General features: G+C 60.3%; 2 protein-coding genes across 2 annotated transcripts; both read right to left on the reverse strand.

Moving 5' to 3' along the window:
* Window positions 1-314: 314 nt before the first annotated feature.
* LOC115484531 (solute carrier family 12 member 4-like) lies at window positions 315-11,365 on the reverse strand. Its single transcript, XM_050984846.1, has 13 exons — window positions 11,020-11,365; window positions 10,379-10,436; window positions 9,445-9,740; window positions 8,477-8,798; window positions 8,291-8,389; window positions 7,222-7,341; window positions 6,541-6,645; window positions 5,718-5,892; window positions 4,629-4,827; window positions 3,355-3,596; window positions 2,707-2,838; window positions 1,689-1,778; window positions 315-1,465 (listed from the first exon to the last, which is right to left on the reverse strand). The coding sequence occupies exons 1-13, from the start codon at window positions 11,036-11,038 to the stop codon at window positions 1,379-1,381; spliced, it is 1,944 nt and encodes a 647-aa protein (XP_050840803.1). The 5' UTR covers window positions 11,039-11,365; the 3' UTR covers window positions 315-1,378.
* On the reverse strand, window positions 11,204-18,418 carry LOC115485172 (solute carrier family 12 member 6-like). The gene is made up of 10 exons (XM_050984847.1): window positions 18,370-18,418; window positions 15,922-16,208; window positions 15,057-15,152; window positions 14,371-14,517; window positions 13,525-13,579; window positions 13,313-13,443; window positions 12,298-12,530; window positions 12,073-12,209; window positions 11,590-11,706; window positions 11,204-11,226 (listed from the first exon to the last, which is right to left on the reverse strand). The coding sequence occupies exons 2-10, from the start codon at window positions 16,147-16,149 to the stop codon at window positions 11,204-11,206; spliced, it is 1,167 nt and encodes a 388-aa protein (XP_050840804.1). The 5' UTR covers window positions 16,150-16,208; window positions 18,370-18,418.
* Window positions 18,419-20,410: the final 1,992 nt, after the last annotated feature.

Below are 20,410 nucleotides of genomic sequence, written 5' to 3' on the forward strand. Positions count from 1 at the left end.
AGGTCCAGCAGCACCAGCCCCGCCCCCCCCGAGTGAGCCAAGATGGCGGCGTTGAGGCGCTCGGCGCGGCTCGCGCAGTTCCCCGACCATACAGCCGTTGAACCAGTATGGACCGTATGGACGGTTGGACTGTACGAACAGTACGGACTGGCAACCAGTACGACCAGTACAGACCCACTGGCCACGCCCCCAATGGCGCGTGCAGCGCGCACGTTCCCCCTGACCAGTACAGACCAGTATGAACCAGTATGTACCAGTATGGACCAGTATGGACCGGTATGGACTGGTACAGACCGGTATGAACCAGTATGGACCAGTACAAACCAGTACAGACCAGTACAGACCCCACTGGCCATGCCCCCCAATGGCCGCATGCATGCAGCGCACGTTCCCCCTGACCAGTACAGACCAGTATGAACCAGTATGAACCAGTATGGACCAGTATGGACTGGTACAGACCGGTATGAACCAGTATGGACCGGTACAAACCAGTACAGACCAGTATAGATCCCACTGGCCACGCCCCCCAATGGCCGCGGGCATGCGGTGCATGTTACCCCTGACCAGTACAGACCAGTATAAACCAGTATGGACTGGTACGGACCAGTACAGACCAGTATGGACCAGTATGAACAAATATGGACCGGTACAGACCAGTACAAACCAGTATAAACCAGTATGGACCGGTACAAACCAGTATGGACCAGTACAGACCCCACTGGCCACACCCCCCAATGGCCGTGTGCATGCAGCGCACATTCCCCCTGACCAGTACAGACCAGTATAAACCAGTATGGACCGGTATAGCCTGGTACAGATCGGTACACACCAGTATAAACCAGTACAGACCAGTATGAACCAGTATGGACCGGTATGGCCTGGTACAGACGGGTACAAACCAGTATGGACCAGCACAGACCAGTACAGACCCCACTGGCCACACCCCCCAATGGCCGCGTGCATGCGGCGGATGTTACCCCTGACCAGTATAAACCAGTATGGACCGGTATGAACCAGTACAGACTAGTATGGACCAGTATGAACTGGTATAGACTGGTACACACCAGTATAAACCAGTATAAACCAGTACGGTCCCCTCTGACCACACCCCCCCCAATGGCCGTGTGCATGAGGTGCCCCTGACCAGTACAGAGCAGTATGGACCAGTACAAACCAGTTCACCTCCCAGTCCATCCCAGTTTGGTCCCAGTCCATCCCAGTCCCTCCCAGTTTGATCCCAGTCCATCCCAGTCCCCCAGTCCCTCCCAGTTTGATCCCAGTCCCTCCCAGTCCCTCCCAGTTTGATCCCAGTCCCTCCCAGTCATTCCCAGTCCATCCCAGTTCCCCCCCAGTCCATCCCAGTCCCTCCCAGTTCCACTCACGGGCTGGGCCCTCTCCGCGGTTCCCCTCCCCCACCCTCCTCCTCCTCGGCGGCGCTCGGTGGCTGCGAGGGGGCGGGGCCTCCCTGTGACGTCACAAAGAGGAAATGACGTCACCAGGTGTGGCAGTGACATCACGGGTGGGGTGGTGATGTCACAGACAGGGCGATGACATCATGGACATGGCGAAGACACAACACATAGGGTGATGACGTCAAGGACAGTGTGATGACGTCATGGGGAGGGCGGGGCAATGACGTCACGGGGAGGTGCGATGACGTCACGGGGAGGGCGGGGCGATGACGTCACCTGGGCCCGGCGCAGCTGCCGCAGCATCTGGGAGCGCTGCTCCATCATCAGCGTCCGCTCGTACGTGTAATCGGAGACAGCGCCGTCGTGCTGGGGAGGGACCGGGACAGACCAGTATGGACCAGTACAGACCAGTATAAACCAGTATGGACCAGTACCGACCAGGATAAACCAGTATGGACCAGTACGGACTGGTACCGACCAGTATAAACCAGTATGGACCAGTACGGACTGGTACAGACCGGTACAGACCAGTATAGACCAGTACGGACTGGTATGGACAGGTATAAACCAGTATAAACCAGTATGGACCAATATGGACTGGTACCAACCAGTACGGACCAGTATAAACGAGTATGGACCAGTATGGACTGGTACCGACCAGTACGGACCAGTACTGACCAGTATGGAACAGTATGGACCGGTACAGACCAGTACGGACTGGTATGGACCGGTATGGACCGGTACGGACCAGTATGGAACAGTACGGACCGGTACGGACCAGTATAAACCAGTATGGACCGGTACGGACCAGTATGGACCAGTATGGATCGGTATGGACTGGTACAGACCAGTATAAACCAGTATGAGCCAGTACAGACCAGTATGGACTGGTGTGGACCAGTATGGACTGGTACGGACTGGTACAGACCAGTACAGACCAGTGTGGGCCGGTATAAACCAGTATGGACTAGTACCAACCAGTGTGGGCTGGATAAACCAGTACAGACCAATACGGACCAGTATAAACCAGTATGGACTGGTGTGTCCCAGGTGTGTTTGGGCTCTCACCAGCTCCACCACGTGCACCTGTGCCGGCAGGGCGGGGCAGGGCGGGGTTTGGGCATTCCCAGGTGAATTTTTGGGGTGTCCCAGGTGTGCCCCAGGTGTGTTTGGGCTCTCACCAGCTCCACCACGTGCACCTGTGCCGGCAGGGCGGGGCAGGGCGGGGTTTGGGCATTCCCAGGTGAATTTTTGGGGTGTCCCAGGTGTGTCCCAGGTGTGTTTGGGCTCTCACCAGCTCCACCACGTGCACCTGTGCCGGCAGTCCCCGGCGCCGCACCACGGCCTCGAGCAGGCGCCGCAGCCGCTCGCTGTTGTCCTCCAGCAGCGCCACCATGAACAGGCGCAGGGGGCAGCCCCGCCACACCTGGGGCAGGTACGGCACAGGTGAGACCCCAAAATCCCCAAATCCCACCGTGAACAGGCGCAGGGGGCAGCCCCGCCACACCTGGGGCAGGTACAGGACAGGTGAGACCCCAAAATCCCACAAATCCCCCCCAAATCCCACCGTGAACAGGTGCAGGGGGGACTCCTGCCACACCTGGGGCAGGTAAAGGGTGAGACCCCAAAATCCACAAAAATCCCCCCAAAATTCCCCAAATCCCCCAGGAATAGGCATAGGTGCCACACTTGGCACAGGTGAAGGTTGAGACCCCAAAACCCCCCAAAATCCTCCCCCACCACACCTGGGGGGACACAGAGGTCACCGAGGGTCACAGGGGGCGGGGTCACAGGGCTCAGACCCACCCCCTTTGCCTTCAAGCCCCGCCCCCACCATTCAAACCCCACCCCATACTGCAAGCCCCGCCTCAATACTTCAAGCCCCACCCCACCATTTAAGCCCCGCCCCAGATCCCAAGCCCCGCCCCGTGGCGCCCCCTACCGGGTGCTGTCGCAGCAGCAGCGGCAGCAGCGTCAGGAGGCGCCCGGTGCCCACCACCCACCAGACATCCAGGGACCCCCGCGGCGACACCCCCGGGGACACCTCTGGGACCGGGGACACCCCCGGGGACAGCCCCGGACACGGGGACAACCCCGGGGACAGCCCCGGGGCCGGGTCAGGCTCAGCTCCGCCCTTGGACACCAACAGGGCCCGGCCCGCCGCGCCTGCCACCCGCAGCAGCTCTGGGGACACCGAGGGGACAAAGAAGGGACATTAGCGGGGACACACAATCCCCCCAATGGCCCCAGTCCCCCCATTGTCCCCCCGCTGTCCCCTGTACCCACGAAGTCCCCAATGTCCCCCCAATGTCCCCAGTCCTCCCAATGTCCCCCATGTTACCCTGCTGTCCCCAATGTCCCCATATCCATGAAGTCTCCAATGTCCCCAATTCCCCCTGCTGTCCCCAATGTCCCCATTGTCTGCAACGTCCCCTGTACCACGAAGTCCCCAATCCCCCCATTGTCCCCAATGTCCACCCGGTGTCCCCTGTACCCACGAAGTCCCCAATGTCCCCAGTCCCCTCAGTGTCCCTAATCCCCCAATGTCCCAATCCCCCCAATGTCCCCAATCACCCCATAGTCCCCAATGTCCCAATGTCCCCAATCCCCCCAATCAGCCCATTATCCTCAATGTCCCCATTCCCCCCAAAGTCCCAAATCCCCCCCATCCCCCCAATGTCCCCAATCCCAATGTCCCAATGTCCCTAATCCCCAAAATGTACCCAAATGTCCCCACTATCCCCATTCCCCCCAATGTCCCCAATCCCCACACTGTCCTCACTGTCCCCAATCCCCCCAATGTCCCCAATCCCCCAATGTCCCCAATCCCCAAAATGTCCCCAATCCCCCCAATGTCCCCACTATCCCCAATGTCCCCAATCCCCAAAATGTCCCCAAATGTCCCCAATCCCCCCAATGTCCCCAATCCCCCCAACGTCCCCACTATCCCCAATGTCCCCAATCCCCCAATGTCCCAAATCCCCAAAATGTCCCCAATGTCCCCAATCCCCCCACTATCCCCAATCCCCCCAATGTCCCAATCCCCCCAATGTCCCCATTCCCCCCAATGTCCCCACTATCCCCATTGTCCCCAATCCCCCCAATGTCCCCAATCCCCCAATGTCCAAATGTCCCCAATCCCCCCACTGTCCCCATTGTCCCCAATGTCCCCGCTGTCCCCAATCCCCCCCGCTGTCCCCATTGTCCCCGCTGTACCCACGAAGTCCCTGGCGGCCCTGGCGGGGTCGGGCTGCTGTCGCCAGCGGCGGGGCCAGCCCAGCAGGACGGTGTTGGGGCGGAGCGCCCCCAGCCCCACCCCCTGCACGAGCGCTGCCAGCCCCGCCCCCGGCTCGGGGGTCACCAGCACCTGCACGAACCCGCGGGCACCGGCCCGGGCCAGCGCCACCCGCAGCGCCTGGGGACACACGGGGACAGCCACAGGGTCAGGGACACACGGGGACAGCCACAGGGTCAGGGACAGGGGACACGGGCAGGGACATGGGACAGGGACACACGGGGACAGGGACAGGGTCAGGGACACACGGGGACAGGGACAGGGTCAGGGACACCTTCAGGGACAGGAGACACGGGCAGGGACAGGGGACACGGGGAGAGACACCCCAAAGGGACAGGGACACCGTCAGGGGCAGGGGACATGGGCAGGGACACACGGGGATGGGGACAGGGACAGGGGCAGGGACACACGGGGACACTGTCAGGGACAGGGACACGGGCAGGGACATGGGACAGGGTCAAGGACACCTTCAGGGACACGGGCAGGGACAGAGGACACAGGGAGAGACACCCCAAAGGGACAGGGACAGGGACACCGTCAGGGGCAGGGGACATGGGCAGGGACACACGGGGATGGGGACAGGGACAGGGGCAGGGACACACGGGGACACTGTCAGGGACAGGGACACGGGAAGGGACAGGGTCAAGGACACCTTCAGGGACACGGCCAGGGACAGAGGACACAGGGAGAGACACCCCAAAGGGACAGGGACATGGGACAGGGACACGGCAGGGACAGGGACACACAGGGGACACCGTCAGCGACAGGGACACGGTCAGGGACAGCCCAAAGGAACAGAAGACACAGCCACAGGGACATGGGGACAGAGACCCCCCCCCCCCAGCCCCCACCCCAATACCCCCCCATGACCCCGTGACCCCCCCCATGACCTTTGACCCCCCCCGACCCTCTCAGCCCCCCTGACCCGGGGCAGTTCCTCGTGCAGGGCCCTGCCCACCCCCACCCCAGTGACCCCCCCATGACCCCGTGACCCCCCTGTGACCCCTGACCCTCTCGGCCCCGCGTGCCCGGGGCAGTTCCTCGTGCAAGGCCCCGCCCAGCACCGCCCCCAGCACGGTCAGGCCCCGCCCCCCGCCCTGCAGCTGCGCGGCCAGTGCCACCAGCTCGGGCCGGGGGGGGGGTCCGGGAGGGTCCCCGGGCTTGGACAGCACCAACAGCTGCGGCCTGGGGGGGGGGACACAGAGAGAAACGGGGTCACTGGGGGGGACACGGGGACATGGGGGGGTCATGGGGACATGGGGGGGTGACACAGAGCTTGGGGACGTGGGGGGGGGGGGTCACTGGGCTTGGACAGCACCAACAGGGGGGACATGGGGGAGGACAGAGAGAGGGGTCATGGGGGATGGGGACATGGGGGGGGGTCTCACCTGAGGCTGGGGGGGTTTGGGGGGTTCAGGGGGATTTTGGGGGGTCTTTCACCTGAGGCTGGGGGGTTTTTTGGGGGGTTTCAGGTGTGTTTGTTTTGGGGGGTCTCACCTGAGGCTGGGGTGGTAGGGGAGGGGTCTCACCTGAGGCTGGGGGGGAGGGAGGGGTCTCACCTGAGGCTGGGGGTTTTGTGGGGGGTTTCAGGGGGATTTTGGGGTCTCTCAGCTGAGGCTGGGGGGTTTTAGGTGTGTTTTGGGGGGTCTCACCTGAGGCTGGGGGGATTGGGGGGGTCAGGGGATTTTGGGGGGGGTCTCACCTGAGGCTGGGGGGAGGGGTCTCACCTGAGGCTGGGGGATTTTGGGGGGGTTTAGGTGTGTTTTGGGGGGTCTCACCTGAGGCTGGGGGTAGGGGAGGGGTCTCACCTGAGGCTGGGGGGAGGGGTCTCACCTGAGGCTGGGGGGAGGGGGCCGTCCATCCTCCAGCCGCAGCAGCGCCAGCCGGGCAGCGCTGAGGGAGAGCCCCCGCAGCCCCTCCCCCCACTCGGTCTGGGCACTGCAGGGGGGGAGGGGCGGGACCCCCAGGTGAGGGTCAGACCTCCCCCCCCCAGGTGTGTCCCTGCCCTCCCAGGTGTGTCCCTGTCCCCAGGTGTGTCCCCCCTCCCCCCCCAGGTGTCCCCCCAGGTGTGTCCCTGTCCCATTCCTCCCAGGTGCGTCCCTACCCCCCAGGTGTGTCCCCAGGTGTGTCCCTGCCCCCCCAGGTGTGTCCCCAGGTGTGTCCCTGTCCCCCCAGGTGTCTCCCTGTCCCCCCAGGTGTGTCCCCAGGTGTGTCTCTGCCCCCCCAGGTGTGTCCCTGTCCCCAGGTGTGTCCCTGACCCCAGGTGTGTCCCCAGGTGTGTCCCTGCCCCACCCAGGTGTGTTCCTGCACCCCCAGGTGTGTCCTTATCCCCCCAGGTGTGTCCCCAGCTGTGTCCCTGTCCCCAGGTGTGTCCCAGGTGTGTCCCCAGGTGTGTCCCTGTCCCCCCAGGTGTGTCCCAGGTGTGTCCCCAGGTGTGTCCCTGTCCCCAGGTGTGTCCCTGTCCCCCCAAGTGTCTCCCCAGGTGTGTCCCCAGGTGTGTCCCTGTCCCCTCACCTGCGGAACTCCAGGTATTTGTAGGCGGTGGCGCCGATGCCCAGGGCCAGCAGGGCACAGTGCCAGCAGGTGACAAACATCAGGGACAGGCACAGCAGGGCCCCGGCCAGGGACACCGACCTGGGGACAGGACAGGGACATGGGGACAGGGACACCGACCTGGGGACAGGACAGGGACATGGGGACAGGACAGGGACACCGACCTGGGGACAGGACAGGGACATGGGGACAGGGGACAGGGACACCGACCTGGGGACAGGACAGGGACATGGGGACAGGGACAGGGACACCGACCTGGGGACAGGACAGGGACATGGGGACAGGGACAGGGACACCGACCTGGGGACAGGACAGGGACATGGGGACAGGGACACTGCACTAGGGACAGGAACAGGGACAACAACCTGGGGACATAGGGACAGCCAGCAGCCACTCAGTGGTCACTCAGGGTCACTCATTGATCGCTCACTCACTGGTCACTCAGGGGTCACTCACTCAGGGTCACTCACTGGTCACTCAGGGTCACTCAGTGGTCACTCAGGGTCACTCAGTGGTCACTCAGTGGTCACTCAGTGGTCACTCATTGGTCACTCAGGGTCACTCAGGGTCACTCAGGGGTCACTCAGGGTCACTCAGGGGTCACTCAGGGTCACTCAGTGGTCACTCAGTGGTCACTCAGTGGTCACTCATTGGTCACTCAGGGTCACTCAGTGGTCACTCATTGGTCACTCATTGGTCACTCAGGGGTCACTCAGTGGTCACTCATTGGTCACTCAGGGGTCACTCATTGGTCACTCAGTGGTCACTCAGGAGTCACTGGTCACTCGGGGTCACTCAGTGTCACTCAGGGTCACTCAGTGGTCACTCACTCATTGGTCACTCAGTGGTCACTCAGGGTCACTCAGGGTCACTCAGTGGTCACTCAGTGGTCACTCACTCATTGGTCACTCAGGGTCACTCAGTGGTCACTCAGTGGTCACTCAGGGTCACTCAGCACTCAGTGGTCACTCAGGGTCACTCGGGGTCACCCAGTGGTCACTCATTGGTCACTCAGGGGTCACTCACTGACCAGTGGTACAGCGGGCAGCGCGGGCTCCAGCCGGCCGTGGGCAGCAGCCCCTGCAGGGCACACGCCAGGTTCAGCCCCAGGTGTGACGTCAGGCACAGCCTGCGGGAGGTGGGTGTGACGTCACCGTGCGGTCTGACGTCAGGGTGACGTCAGGGTGACGTCAGGGTTGGGGGCGTGGTCACGCACACAGAGAGCACCGGGGCCAGCAGGTCCAGCGAGCCCAGCAGCACCCCCAGGGCTGCGGTCAGCAGGGTCACCGAGAGCGGCCACAGCCGGCCCCGCGACAGAGCCTGAGGGGACACCGAGGGGACATGGGGACACCCAGGGGACACCGGGACACCCAGGGGACACGAGGACACCCAGGGGACACGACACCCAGGGGACACGGGGACACCCAGGGGACATGGGGACACGGGGACAGCACCCCCAGGGCTGCGGTCAGCAGGGTCACCAACAACGGCCACAGCCGCGACAGAGCCTGAGGGGACACCGAGGGGACATGGGGACACTGAGGGGACACGGGGACATCCTCCGAGACACTGGGGAAAGCCCCGGGACAGAGCCTGAAGGGAAACTGGGACATCTCCTGGGGACATGGAGGGGACATGGGGGACAGCCCAGGGACAGCAGGACTCCCTTAGGGACATGGGGGACCCCCTGGAGACACCCTTAGGGACACGGGGACCCCTTTAGGGACACCAGGACCCCTTTGGGGACCCCGTGGGGACATCGGGGACCCCCTTAGAGACACCAGGACCCCCTTGGGGATGTTGGGGACCCCCTTAGGAACACCAGGACCCCTTGGAGATCCCCTTTGGGGACACTGGGGACACCCTTAGTGACACCCTTGGGACATTGGGGACCCCTTGAGGACCCCCTTGGGGACATCGGGACGCCCTGGGGACACCCTTAGAGGACACTGGGACCCCCTTGGGAACATCGGGGACCCCTTTAGGGACACCACGGACCCCCTTGGGGACATCGGGGACCCCCCTTAGGGACACCGGGACCCCTTGAGGACCCCCTTGGGGACCCCCTTGGGGACATGAGGGACCCCCTTAGAGACACCAGGACCCTTGGGGACATTGGGGACCCTCTGGGGACCCCCTTGGGGACACCAGGACCCCCTTGGGGACACTGCGGGTGACACTCACGCGCGGCAGTGGCAGCGCCCGTGTCCGCGCCAGCGCGCGCAGGAGGCGGGACCCGCCCAGCAGCGCCTGGAGCCCCGCCCCCCCCGCCGAGAGCCCCGCCCCCAGCAGCGGCAGCCACCAGGGCCAGGCGACAGCGGCCAGCACGGGGACACCGCCCAGGGTGGCACCGAACCTGTGGGGACACGAGAGGGACATGGGGACAGAGTGGGGACACTGTCCAGGGTGGCACCGAACCTATGGGGACACGAGAGGGACATGGGGACAGAGTGGGGACACTGTCCAGGGTGGCACCGAACCTATAGGGGACAAGGGGACAGAGTGGGGACACTGCCCGTGGACATGGGGACAGCACGGGGACACCGCCCAGGGTGGCACCGAAGCTATGGGGACAAGGGTACAGAGTGGGGACAGTGCCCGGGGTGGCACCGAACCTAAAGGGGACACAGGGACAGCGTGGGGACACTGCCCAAGGACATGGGGACAGTGCGGGGACACCGCCTGGGGTGGCAGTGAACCTAGAGGGGACACAAGAGGGACATGGGGACAGCGTGGGGACACCACCCAAGGTGGCACCGAACCTAAAGGGACATGGGGACACGGCGGGGACACTGCCCAGGGACATGGGGACACCGCCCGGGGTGGCACCGAACCCAAAGGGGACAATGGGGGGGGGACAGCAGGGACCCACCCCGGCCACCACCAGGAAGCACCTGGGGACACTGAACCCCCACAAGGGAGGGACAGCCTTGGGGACACCGGGGACCCCTTGGTGACATCAAGCACCCCCTGGTGACACCAGGGACCCCCCTGGTGAAACTGGGGACACCAGGACCCCTCCCAGTGATACTGAGGACAGAGGGATGCTCCAGGTGACACTGGGGACCCCTGGGGACATTGGGGACCCCCCTGGTGACACCAGTGTCCCCGCTCTCACTTGTCCCTCAGCAGTTGTCCCTCCACGCCAGCCCCCAGCAGCAGCGCCGCGCTCAGGTCTGCCTGTCAAGGAAAGCCCAAAACCCCCCAAAAAACCCCCAAAAAAACCCAAAATCCCCCCCAAAACCCCAAAACCCACAAAGAAACCTTCAAAATCCCCAAATCCCCCCCAAAAAAATCCCCCAAATCCCACCCAAAATCCCCCAGCACCCCTAAATCCCCACAAAATCCTCCTCAAATCCCATAACCACAAAATCCCCCCCCAAATCCCCCCCAGCACCCCAAAATCCCTCCAAACAATCCCCCCAAAAGACCAAAATCCCCCCAAATCTCCCAAGTCCCACTCAATATCCCCCCAAAATGCCAACCCTGAAAAATCCCCCCCCAAAATCCCCCCCCAGTTTTGGGGTCCCTCCCCAGTTTTGGGGTTCCTCCCCTGTTTTTTGGGGTCGGTCCAGCCCAGGGCCATGGCCATGGTGACCTCCAGGTTTTGGGGTCCCCACCATGTTCCAGGTTCCCCCATATTTTCGGGGTTCCCCCCATTTCTGGGGTCTCCTCCCCGGTTTTGGGGTCGGATACAGCCCAGGGCCGTGTTCACCCCCCATTTCTGGGGTCCCCCCCCCCATTTTTGGGGTCGGATACAGCCCAGGGCCGTGGCCATGGCGGCCCCGAGGCTCCCGGCCGGGACCGAGCGAGCGACGTCCCCGAGCTCAGAGCAGCGGCTGCACCCCCAGAGCACCCCTGGGACCCCGAAATCAGAATGAACCCCAAAACCCCATGGGACAGACCCCAAATATCCCCCCAGAGCACCCCTGGAACCCCGAAATCAGAATGAACCCCAAAACCCCCCTGGGACAGACCCCAAAACCCCCTGGGGACCCCCAAAATCAGAGTGAACCCCCAGAGCACCCCTGGAGACCCCGAAATCAGAATGAACCCCAAAATCCCCCTGGGACAGACTCAGGACCCCCAAATCCCCCCTTTAGGACCCCCCCCCCCCCAAATCCCCCTGAGCCCTCAAATCCCCCTCTCCAATTTGGGGTCCCCAACCCAATTCAGACCCCCCTCCCTTTGGGGTCTTCCCTCCCCAGTTTGGGGCCCCCCCTCCCCAATTTGGGGTCCCCCTTCCACATTTTAGGATCCCCTTTCCCAATTCAGACCCCCCCCCTCCCTTTGGGGTCCCCCCTCCCCATTTCGGGGTCCCCCCCTCACCGGCGGCCGAGGGGAGGCTCAGCCCCAGCAGGGCCCCAAAGGAGGCGTCGGCCCCGCCCTCCTCCTGCTCAGGCCCCGCCCCCAGCCCCGCCTCCGGGGGGCGGGGCCACAGGTTCCCTAAGGGTGGGGAACAAAGTGAGGCCACGCCCACAGCCTCTCCCTATGACCTCAGGGTGACCCCACCCCCTGTGACCTACCCATGACCCCACCATGACCCCGGGTGACCCCAAGGTGACACCACCCTCTGTGACCTCCCCATGACCCCTCATGACCCCGAGGTGACCCCACCACCTGTGACCCCACCCTGTGACCCCATGTGACCCCACCCCTACGCCCTTAATAACCCCGCCCCTAATTTAACCCTGAGGGGTGGGGCTAACACATCCCTGTGGGCGTGTCCTGTGCTGGCCACACCCACCCAGGAGGTGGAGCCACCCCGCCCAGTGGGCGTGTCCTCCCGTGGCCCCGCCCCCACAGACTCACGTGCCAGGAGGCGCGCGCTGGGCCCGGGCAGGGCGGGCAGCGCCCCCTGCTGGCCGGGAGGACCGCGGGAGGTGTTGGGGGGCGCGGGGGGGGCGCAGGGCTGGAGGGGGTCCCCGGGCCGGGGGGGGAGGCACAGCCTGGAGGGGATGGCTGGGTCAGTCAGGGGCTCATTAGCATCTCATTAGCATCTTATTAGCATGGGGAGGGGCGGGGTGCGTCACTCACGCGTGGGCGGGGTCGGGGAGCAAGGCGTGGCGCAGGGACCCCGCCTGCAGGGCCAGCAGGGCCAGCAGCAGCCCCGCGGGGCCCAGGGGGGCGGCGACGGCGCGAACGCGGGGCGGGGCCAGAGACCCCGCCCCCAGCAGCGCCAGCAGCCCCGCCCCATAGCCACGCCCGTTGTTGAGGCGGCCCCAGCGGCCACGCCCCGGTAGCACCGCCCAGCCTGGACTCAGGTACACCTGGGGGAGGGAGGGGCCACAGCGGTGATAGGCTCCACCCACCCACCACACCCACTGCTGCGCCACGCCTTTCTGGCTAGACCCTCAAGAGGGTGAAGCCACGCCCATTGCCCCACCCTGATTCCATCCTAGCCCTGCCCCTCTGACCAGCAGCACCTCAGCCCCACCCTTCTCGATTGGCCCCACCCCTCTCACCGGAAGCACCTTGGCCCTGCCCAGCTCCACCCCTCCCAGGCTCTGCTTATCCCCATTGGCTCTACCCTTCTCACGGCAACACTTTGGCCCCGCCCCTTCCCAGCCCCACCCTTCCTCATTGGCCCTGCCCACCTCACCAGCAGCAGCTCATCCCCGCCCCTCTCAATTGGTCCCACCCCTTTCACCAGAAGCACCTTGGCCCCACCCAGCCACACCCCTCCCTGGCCCCACCCTTCCTCATTGGCCTCGCCCATTCTCGCACCAACAGCAGCTCGGCCCAACACATCCTGTTAGCCCCGCCCATCCCCTTAGCCCCGCCCCTCTCATCAGCAGCAGCTTGGCCCCGCCCAGCACAGGCCACGCCCACCGCATTATCCCCACCTCTCTGACCAGCAGCTCAGCCCCGCCTACCCCATTAGCCCCACCCATTCTCTCACCAGCAGCAGCTCGGCCCCGCCCACCCTGTTAGCCCCGCCCATTCTCTCACCAGCAGCAGCTCGGCCCCGCCCACCCCGTTAGCCCCGCCCATTCTCTCACCAGCAGCAGCTCGGCCCCGCCCACCCCGTTAGCCCCGCCCATTCTCTCACCAGCAGCAGCTCGGCCCCGCCCAGCGCGGCGGCCGCGCAGGTGAAGGCGGCGCTCAGGAAGCCGCAGACCCCCACGGCCCCCCCGGCCTCGGGGCCCAGCGCCCCCGACAGCAGCGACAGCGCCCCGCCCCCTGCGTGACGTCACAGGGCGTGGTCAGCACGCCCACGGGTCAGTGGGGGGTGGGGACCCCAGCCCATCCCCCCCCACTCACCAGGGTCCAGCCCGTTGGTGGCCACGGCGCTCAGGGACACGGCGGTCAGCAGCATCTGCGGGACCACTGACCAGTGACCCCACTGACCACTGACCAATGGCCATTGACCACCGACCAATGACCAGTGACCAATGACCACTTACCCCACTGACCAATGACCCCACTGACCAATGGCCAATGAACACCGACCAATGACCATTGACCAATGGCCAATAACCCAACGGACCAATGGCAAATGACCCAACGGACCAATGGCCAATGACCCCACTGACTAATGGCCAATGACCCTACTGACCAATGACCACTGACCCCACTGACCACTGACCAATGGCCAATAACCAGTGACCAATGGCAAACGACCCAACGGACCAAAGACCAATGACCACTGACCAATGGCCAATGACCCCACTGACCAATGACCACTGACCCCACTGACCAGTGACCACTGACCCCACTGACCACTGACCCCAATGACCATTGACCACTGACCAGTGACCACTGACCCCACTGACCAATGGCCAATGACCACTGACCGCTGACTGCTGACCCCTCTGACCACTGACTGCTGACCGATGACCCCTCTGGCCACTGACCACTACCTCTGACTCCCCCTTTGACCTCTGACCTCACCCCCCACAGAGTACCCAGAACATGACCCTGACTCCAGGTGTGTCCCCAGGTGTCCCCAGGTGTGTCCCCAGGTGTCTCAGGTGACTCATGCAGGCCCCCAGGAGCACGCCGATGGCCGCTCTCCCAGGACAGCTGTGACCCCAGTGTGACCCCATTCCCCAGGTGTGTCCCCAGGTGTGTCCCCAGGTGTGTCCCCAGGTGTGCCAGGTGACTCACACAGGCCCCCAGGAGCACGCCGATGGCCGCTGTCCCCAGGACGCCGCCGTGTCCCACGACCCAGGGCAGGCGCAGCAGCAGCACCAGCCCCAGCAGCGACTGCAGCGACGGCGCCACCACGCCCTGCAGGGTGCCCAGGGCGCGACGCTGGGGACAGAGGGGACAGAGGGGTCACCCAGGGGTCAGTGACAGCCCACAGTGTCCACAGAGCCACCACGCCCTGCAGGGTGCCCAGGGCGCGATGCTGGGGACAGAGGGGACAGAGGGGTCACCCAGGGGTCAGTGACAGCCCACAGTGTCCACAGAGCCACCACGCCCTGCAGGGTGCCCAGGGCGCGACGCTGGGGACAGAGGGGACAGCAGTGTCACCCAGGGGTCAGTACAGCCCACAGTGTCCACAGAGCCACCACGCCCTGCAGGGTGCCCAAGGTACACCTCTGGGGACACAGGGGACAAAGGTCACCCAGGTACCCCCAGGTGCCCCCTGGTGTGTCCCCAGGTGTGCCCAGGTGTGTCAATCACTCACCAGGGCGGAGCCGCAGTCGTTGTCGGGGCTCAGGGCGCTGTACAGGGCTGTACAGGTACCCCAGGTGTGCCCAGATGTGTCCCCAGGTGTGTCCCCAGGTACCCCAGGTGTGACAGGTGTGTCCCCAGGTACCCCAGGTGTGTCCCCAGGTGTCACTCACCGGGGCGGAGCCGCAGTCGCTGTCGGGGCTCAGGGCGCTGTACGGGGCCATCCTGCGCAGCAGCGCCGGCACGCGGGGACGGGTGGCCAGCTCCTCCTGGGAGGGGGCGGGGTCAGGGGCGGGGTCAGGGGCGGGGCTCAGGGGCGGGGCTAAATAGGGCGGGGCTGAGGAGGGTGGGGCTTAGGGGTGGGGCCAAGAACAGTGGGGTCAGGGACAAAGATGGAGGGGTCAGGGGTGGGGCTAAGGAGGGAGGGGCTCAGGAGGCGTGGCTAAAGAGGGAGGGGCTCAAAGATAAGCAGGCTGAGGGGCGGGGCTAAAGATGGAGTGGGTTCCAGAACAGGATGGGCTCAGGGGGCGGGGCCAAGGTGGGTGGGCCTCTGGGGTGGGGCTTAGGGGGAGTGGCCCAGGGGGCGTGGCTGAGGAGGCAGCGGCCAAGGTGGGTGGGGCTCAGGGGGTGGGATCAAGGTGGGTGGGGCTCAGGGGGTGGGATCAAGGTGGGTGGGGCTCAAAAGTGGGTCAGATTCAGGGGTGGGGCTAAGGCTGAAAAGGGGAGGGGCTAAAGGGGCACAGCAATGTTGGGGTGGGGCTTAGGGTGGGGCTGAGGGGGCGTGGTCTTGCCTTAAATGGCAGCAGGCACTTGGGGAAGGCACTGTGGGTGGGCGGGGCCAGGAAGGGGTGTGGCTTCATGCAGAATATTAATGGTTGTGATAACTGGGGCGGAGCTTGAGGTGGGCGTGGTCTAATCACAGTGTTAGGGCACAAATGAGATGTGGTTAATTAGGGGGTGTGGCCTCACATCAGAGGGCATGGGTGGGTGGGGCTAATTAAGGGGTGGGGCTAATTAAGGGTGTGGGCGTGGCCTCACCTCAAACAGCGCCAGGGGCCGCTCCCCCCCTACCCCGCCTGGGTTGGGAGGGGCGGGGCGAGCCCTGGCCACGCCCCCTGGGCCCCGCCCACAAGGGGTAGCCGTGGTCTCGGTGGGGGAGGGGCTGGAGTCGGACAGGGGGGGCCGGGAGCTGGAGGGGGAGGGGGGCTCGGGGCTGCTGTCTGAGGGCTCCGCCCCCCGCGCCGGCCACGCCCCCGGCACCGCCATGACGTCAGCAGGGAGACGATGACATCAGTGGGGTGGCGATGACGTCACCATTGCTGCACCTGTGGGAAAAAAAATCCCCGGATTCAGAGGAAAAAGGGAAATTTTCCGAGGAAAATTCACATTTTTGAGGGTTTTTTTGGGGGGGAAAATGAAGAATTTTTAAGGGAAAATCCAGGATTTTTGGAGAAAATTCCCATTATTGAAGAGGGAAGTGCTGGGTTGGGGGGGGAAATCCACTTTTTTGGGGGAAAAGACACCATTTTAGTGAGAAATCAGCAATTTTTGAGGGAAAAGTCAAGTTCAGAGAGGAAAAAACAAATCCACATTTAAAAAACAAAAATTGTCAATTTTAGTGGGGAGAAGAAAACATTCTGGACAAAAACCAGAATTTAGAGGAAATATTCTCATTTTAGAGCAAAATCTAAAAAATTTTGAGGGAAAATGAACATTTTTAGCAGAAAGGTGCACTTTTTTGAGGGGAAAACTGAAATTTTGAGAGGAAAAATCAAAACCATCAGAGGATAAATTTCTGTTTGATGGAAAATCGGCATTTTTGCAGGGAAAAATGGGATTTTTTTTGGAAAAATGGAGATTTTTGGCCATGCCAAAAAGCTTTTCGGGAGGGAAGATTAATTTCAGAGAGAACTTGATTAATTTTATGGGAATAGAGAGAATTTTGGCAGGAAAAATGGACATTTTAGGGGAGACATTGAAATTTTGGGGGGAAATCACAGGTTTGGGAAGAAAATGACATTTTTCCCTCAGAAAAAGTATTTTTTGGAGGGAAAATTAATTTTGGAGAGGGAAATATTCCTTTTTTTTGCTGGAATAAAAAGAGGTTTGGGGTGAAATCAGGAATTTTCAGGGAAAGGAGAAATTTTGGGGTAAAATAGGCGTTTTTGGGAAAACAATTTGAGGCAAAGTTGGGTTGTTTTGAGGGAAAGATTAAAAAATAATCAAAATTTTGTAAAATATAAAATTGCATATGAAGAGAAAAATTAAAGAGCAGATCTTAGTGAGGATGGAGAAATTCTGAGATGGAAAAATTCCGATTTATGGCAAAAATTATGGGGACTCAGGGTGGGAAAAGCCCAGTTTGGGGCAGAAACGTTTATTTTGGGGGGCAAATTCATCGTTAAGTGGTTTTTTGAGAGGCAAAAGAGGCAAAAAATTGAAAATTCTGGAGGGGGGGGGTAATGAATGCTGGGGAAAATACCCAGCTGGGTGGGAAAAATGGGGAATTTGGGGGAGAAAATTGGGAATTTTGAGGGGAAAATAGGGAATTTTGAGGGGAAATTGGGAATTTTAGGGGGAAATGGGACATTTTATGGGGTAAAATGGGAATTTTGAGGGGAAATGGGGAATTTTGAGGGAAAATGGGGAACTTTAGAGGATAAATTGGGAATTTTATGGGGAAATTGGGAATTTTAGGGGGAATTTTATGGGGAAATTGAGAATTTTAAAATCCACTAAAATCCCCATTTGGAGCCCCCCACCCCCCCTTTTGTGAGGGCCAAACTCCCCATTTTGGGGTCAAAATCCCTTTTTTTGAGACAAATCTCCTCATTTTGGAACCAACCCGCGACTTTTTGAGGCAAACCAGCCCCTTTTGAGGGCCAAATTCCCCTTTTAGAGACCAACCCCCACCTTTTAAAACCAATTTCCCCCTTTTTGGGTTAAACTCCCCCACTTCTAAAGCCACCCGTCTCTTATGGCCCAAATTGCCACTCTTAGGAGCCAAATCTCCCTTTTTAGAGCCAAATTCCCTCTTTTAGGTGATAAATTCTGTGTTTTTGGGGTGAAATTCCCTAATTTTGGAGCCAATTTCCCCATATTTAATTACAAACCCCACCTTTTTGGGGCCCAAACTCCTTTTTTTTAAATTCAATTTTCCCCTTTTTGCCACCAAACTCCCCCTTTAGTCACAACCCTTCCACTTTCCGGGCCATTTTTCCCGGTTTTGGGTCAATTTCCCCCTTTTTTAGACCCAACCCTCACTTTTTGGAGCGACCCCACCCTTTTGGGGGAAGCCCAAATTCACTTTTCCAGGTGCCAATCCCACCCTTTTTGGAACCAAACTCTCCCTTTTTGGGGCCAAATCCTTCCCCTTTTCTGGTTCCATCTCCCCTCCTCCCTCAGCCCCTCAATCCGGGCCCATTTTGGGTTAAAATTCCCCAATTTTGGGGCTCCCCCTCCCCCCCCCCCATTCCGATCCCGTACCTGAGGGGGGGCGCGGGGGTGGGGCCGGCGCGCGCTGCTCTGGCCACGCCCCCTCGCGCGCGCTGCCGCAGGGGGCGGGGCGACGCAGGGGGCGTGACCAGTGAGTGGGCGTGGTCTTATTATATCTTTGATGTGGTTGGGGCGTGGCTTTGAGAAGGGGCGTGGCTTTGTGACTCCTCCCTCACGGTACCCCCAAACCCGAAGGTGAGACCACCCTGATCCCCTTGATTTAAAGGAAATTTTGAAAATATCAAAGTGTAAAATCCATAGTTTTAGTCGGAAATTGGTAATATTGTAGGGAAAATGAGAATTTTTTGGGCAAAATCCATACTTTCAGTGGAAAATCAGTATTTTTGTAGGAAAAATGGGAATTTTGGGGCTGAGATGCTCCAGATTTAGAGGAAAAATCAAAAATATTAGAGGAAAAAATCCATAGTGATAGTGGAAAAACAGTACTTTTGCAGGGAAACGGGAATTTTGTGGCTGAGACTGTCTGGATTTATAAGAAAAATCAAAAATTCGAAATTTAAAATCCATATTTTTGGTGGGAAATTAGTATTTTTACAGGGAAAATGGGAATTTGGGGGCAAAATAGAGGGTTTTGGCCAAGCTGAAAAGTGTTTGGGGAGGAAAGAGTCATTTCAGGGAGAATCTAATAATTTTAGGGGATATACATAATTTTGACAGGAAAAAAGGGACATTTTTGGGTAGACATTGGGATTTTGGGAACCCATGAGAGGTGGAAATGGTGTCTGTGAGGGGAAAATGGGGGAAATGGTGTCTGTGAGGGGAAAATGGGGGAAATGGAGCCTGTGAGGGGAAAATGGGGGAAATGGAGCCTGTGAGGGTGAAGAGGGGAAAATGGAACCCAGGAGAGTGATGGGGGTAGAAATGGAGCCTTGTGAGGGGAAAATGGGGGGCAAATGGTGGCCATGAGGGGCAAGTGAGAAGGAAATGGCACCTGTGAGGTGACAAAGGACAAACGGAGTCCATGAGGGGTTGGTGAAGGCAAAATGGCACCTGAGGGGTTTGAGGGGCAGTTTAGGGAGAAGATGGAACCCGTGAGGGGAAATTGGGGTGGAATAGAGCCCGTGAGGAGAAAAATGGAGCCTTTAAGGGGAAACTGGGGGAAAATGAGCCTGTGAGGGGAAAATGAGGGAAAATAGAGCCCATGAGGAGAAAATGGAGTCCATGAGGGAAAAATGGAGAAAATGGAGTCCATGAGGGAAAAATGGAGAAAATGGAGTCCATGAGGGAAAAATTGAGCCCATGAGGGAAAAATGGAGCCCATGAGGGAAAAATGGGGGGAAATTGAGCCTTTGAGGGGAAAATGGAGCCTGTGAGGGGAAAATGGGGAGAGATGGAGCCCGTGAGGGAAAAATGGAGGAGATGGAGCCTGTGAGGGGAAAATGGGGGAAAATGGAGCCTGTGAGAGGAAAACAGGGGGAAATGGAACCTTTGAGGGGAAAAATGGAGCCTTTAAGTGGAAACTGGGGGAAAATGGAGCCCGTGAGGGGGAAATGAAGGCTATGAGGGAAAAATGAAGCCCATGAGGGAAGAATGGGGGAAATGGAGTCCATGAGGAAAAAATGGAGAAAACTGAGCCTGTGAGGGAAAAAATAGAGCCCATGAGGGAAAAATTTGCAGAAAATAGAGCCTGTGAAGGGAAATTGGGGGTAATGGAGACCATGAGGGGAAAATGGAACCCATGAGGGAAAAATTTGCAGAAAATAGAGCCTATGAAGGAAAAATACAGCATGTGAGGGGAAAATGGGGGAAAATGGAGTCTGTGAGGGAAAAAAATGAGAAAATGGAGCCCATGAGGGAAAAATGAGGGAAAATGGAGCCCGTCAGGGGAAGATGGGGGAAATGGAATCCATGGGGGGAAAATGGGGGAAAATGAAGACCATGATGGCTATTCACCCCCGTGAATTTTTTCTTTTTCTTTATTCAGCATTAAACAGCTGATTAACCAAATCCTAGCCATGCTATCATATAAAAAGTGCTTCGTATCCGGTTATGTAGGAATGAAAGCCGTGAT

Source organism: Serinus canaria, chromosome 25 (assembly GCF_022539315.1).
Source record: "Serinus canaria isolate serCan28SL12 chromosome 25, serCan2020, whole genome shotgun sequence".
Lineage (NCBI taxonomy): Eukaryota > Metazoa > Chordata > Aves > Passeriformes > Fringillidae > Serinus > Serinus canaria.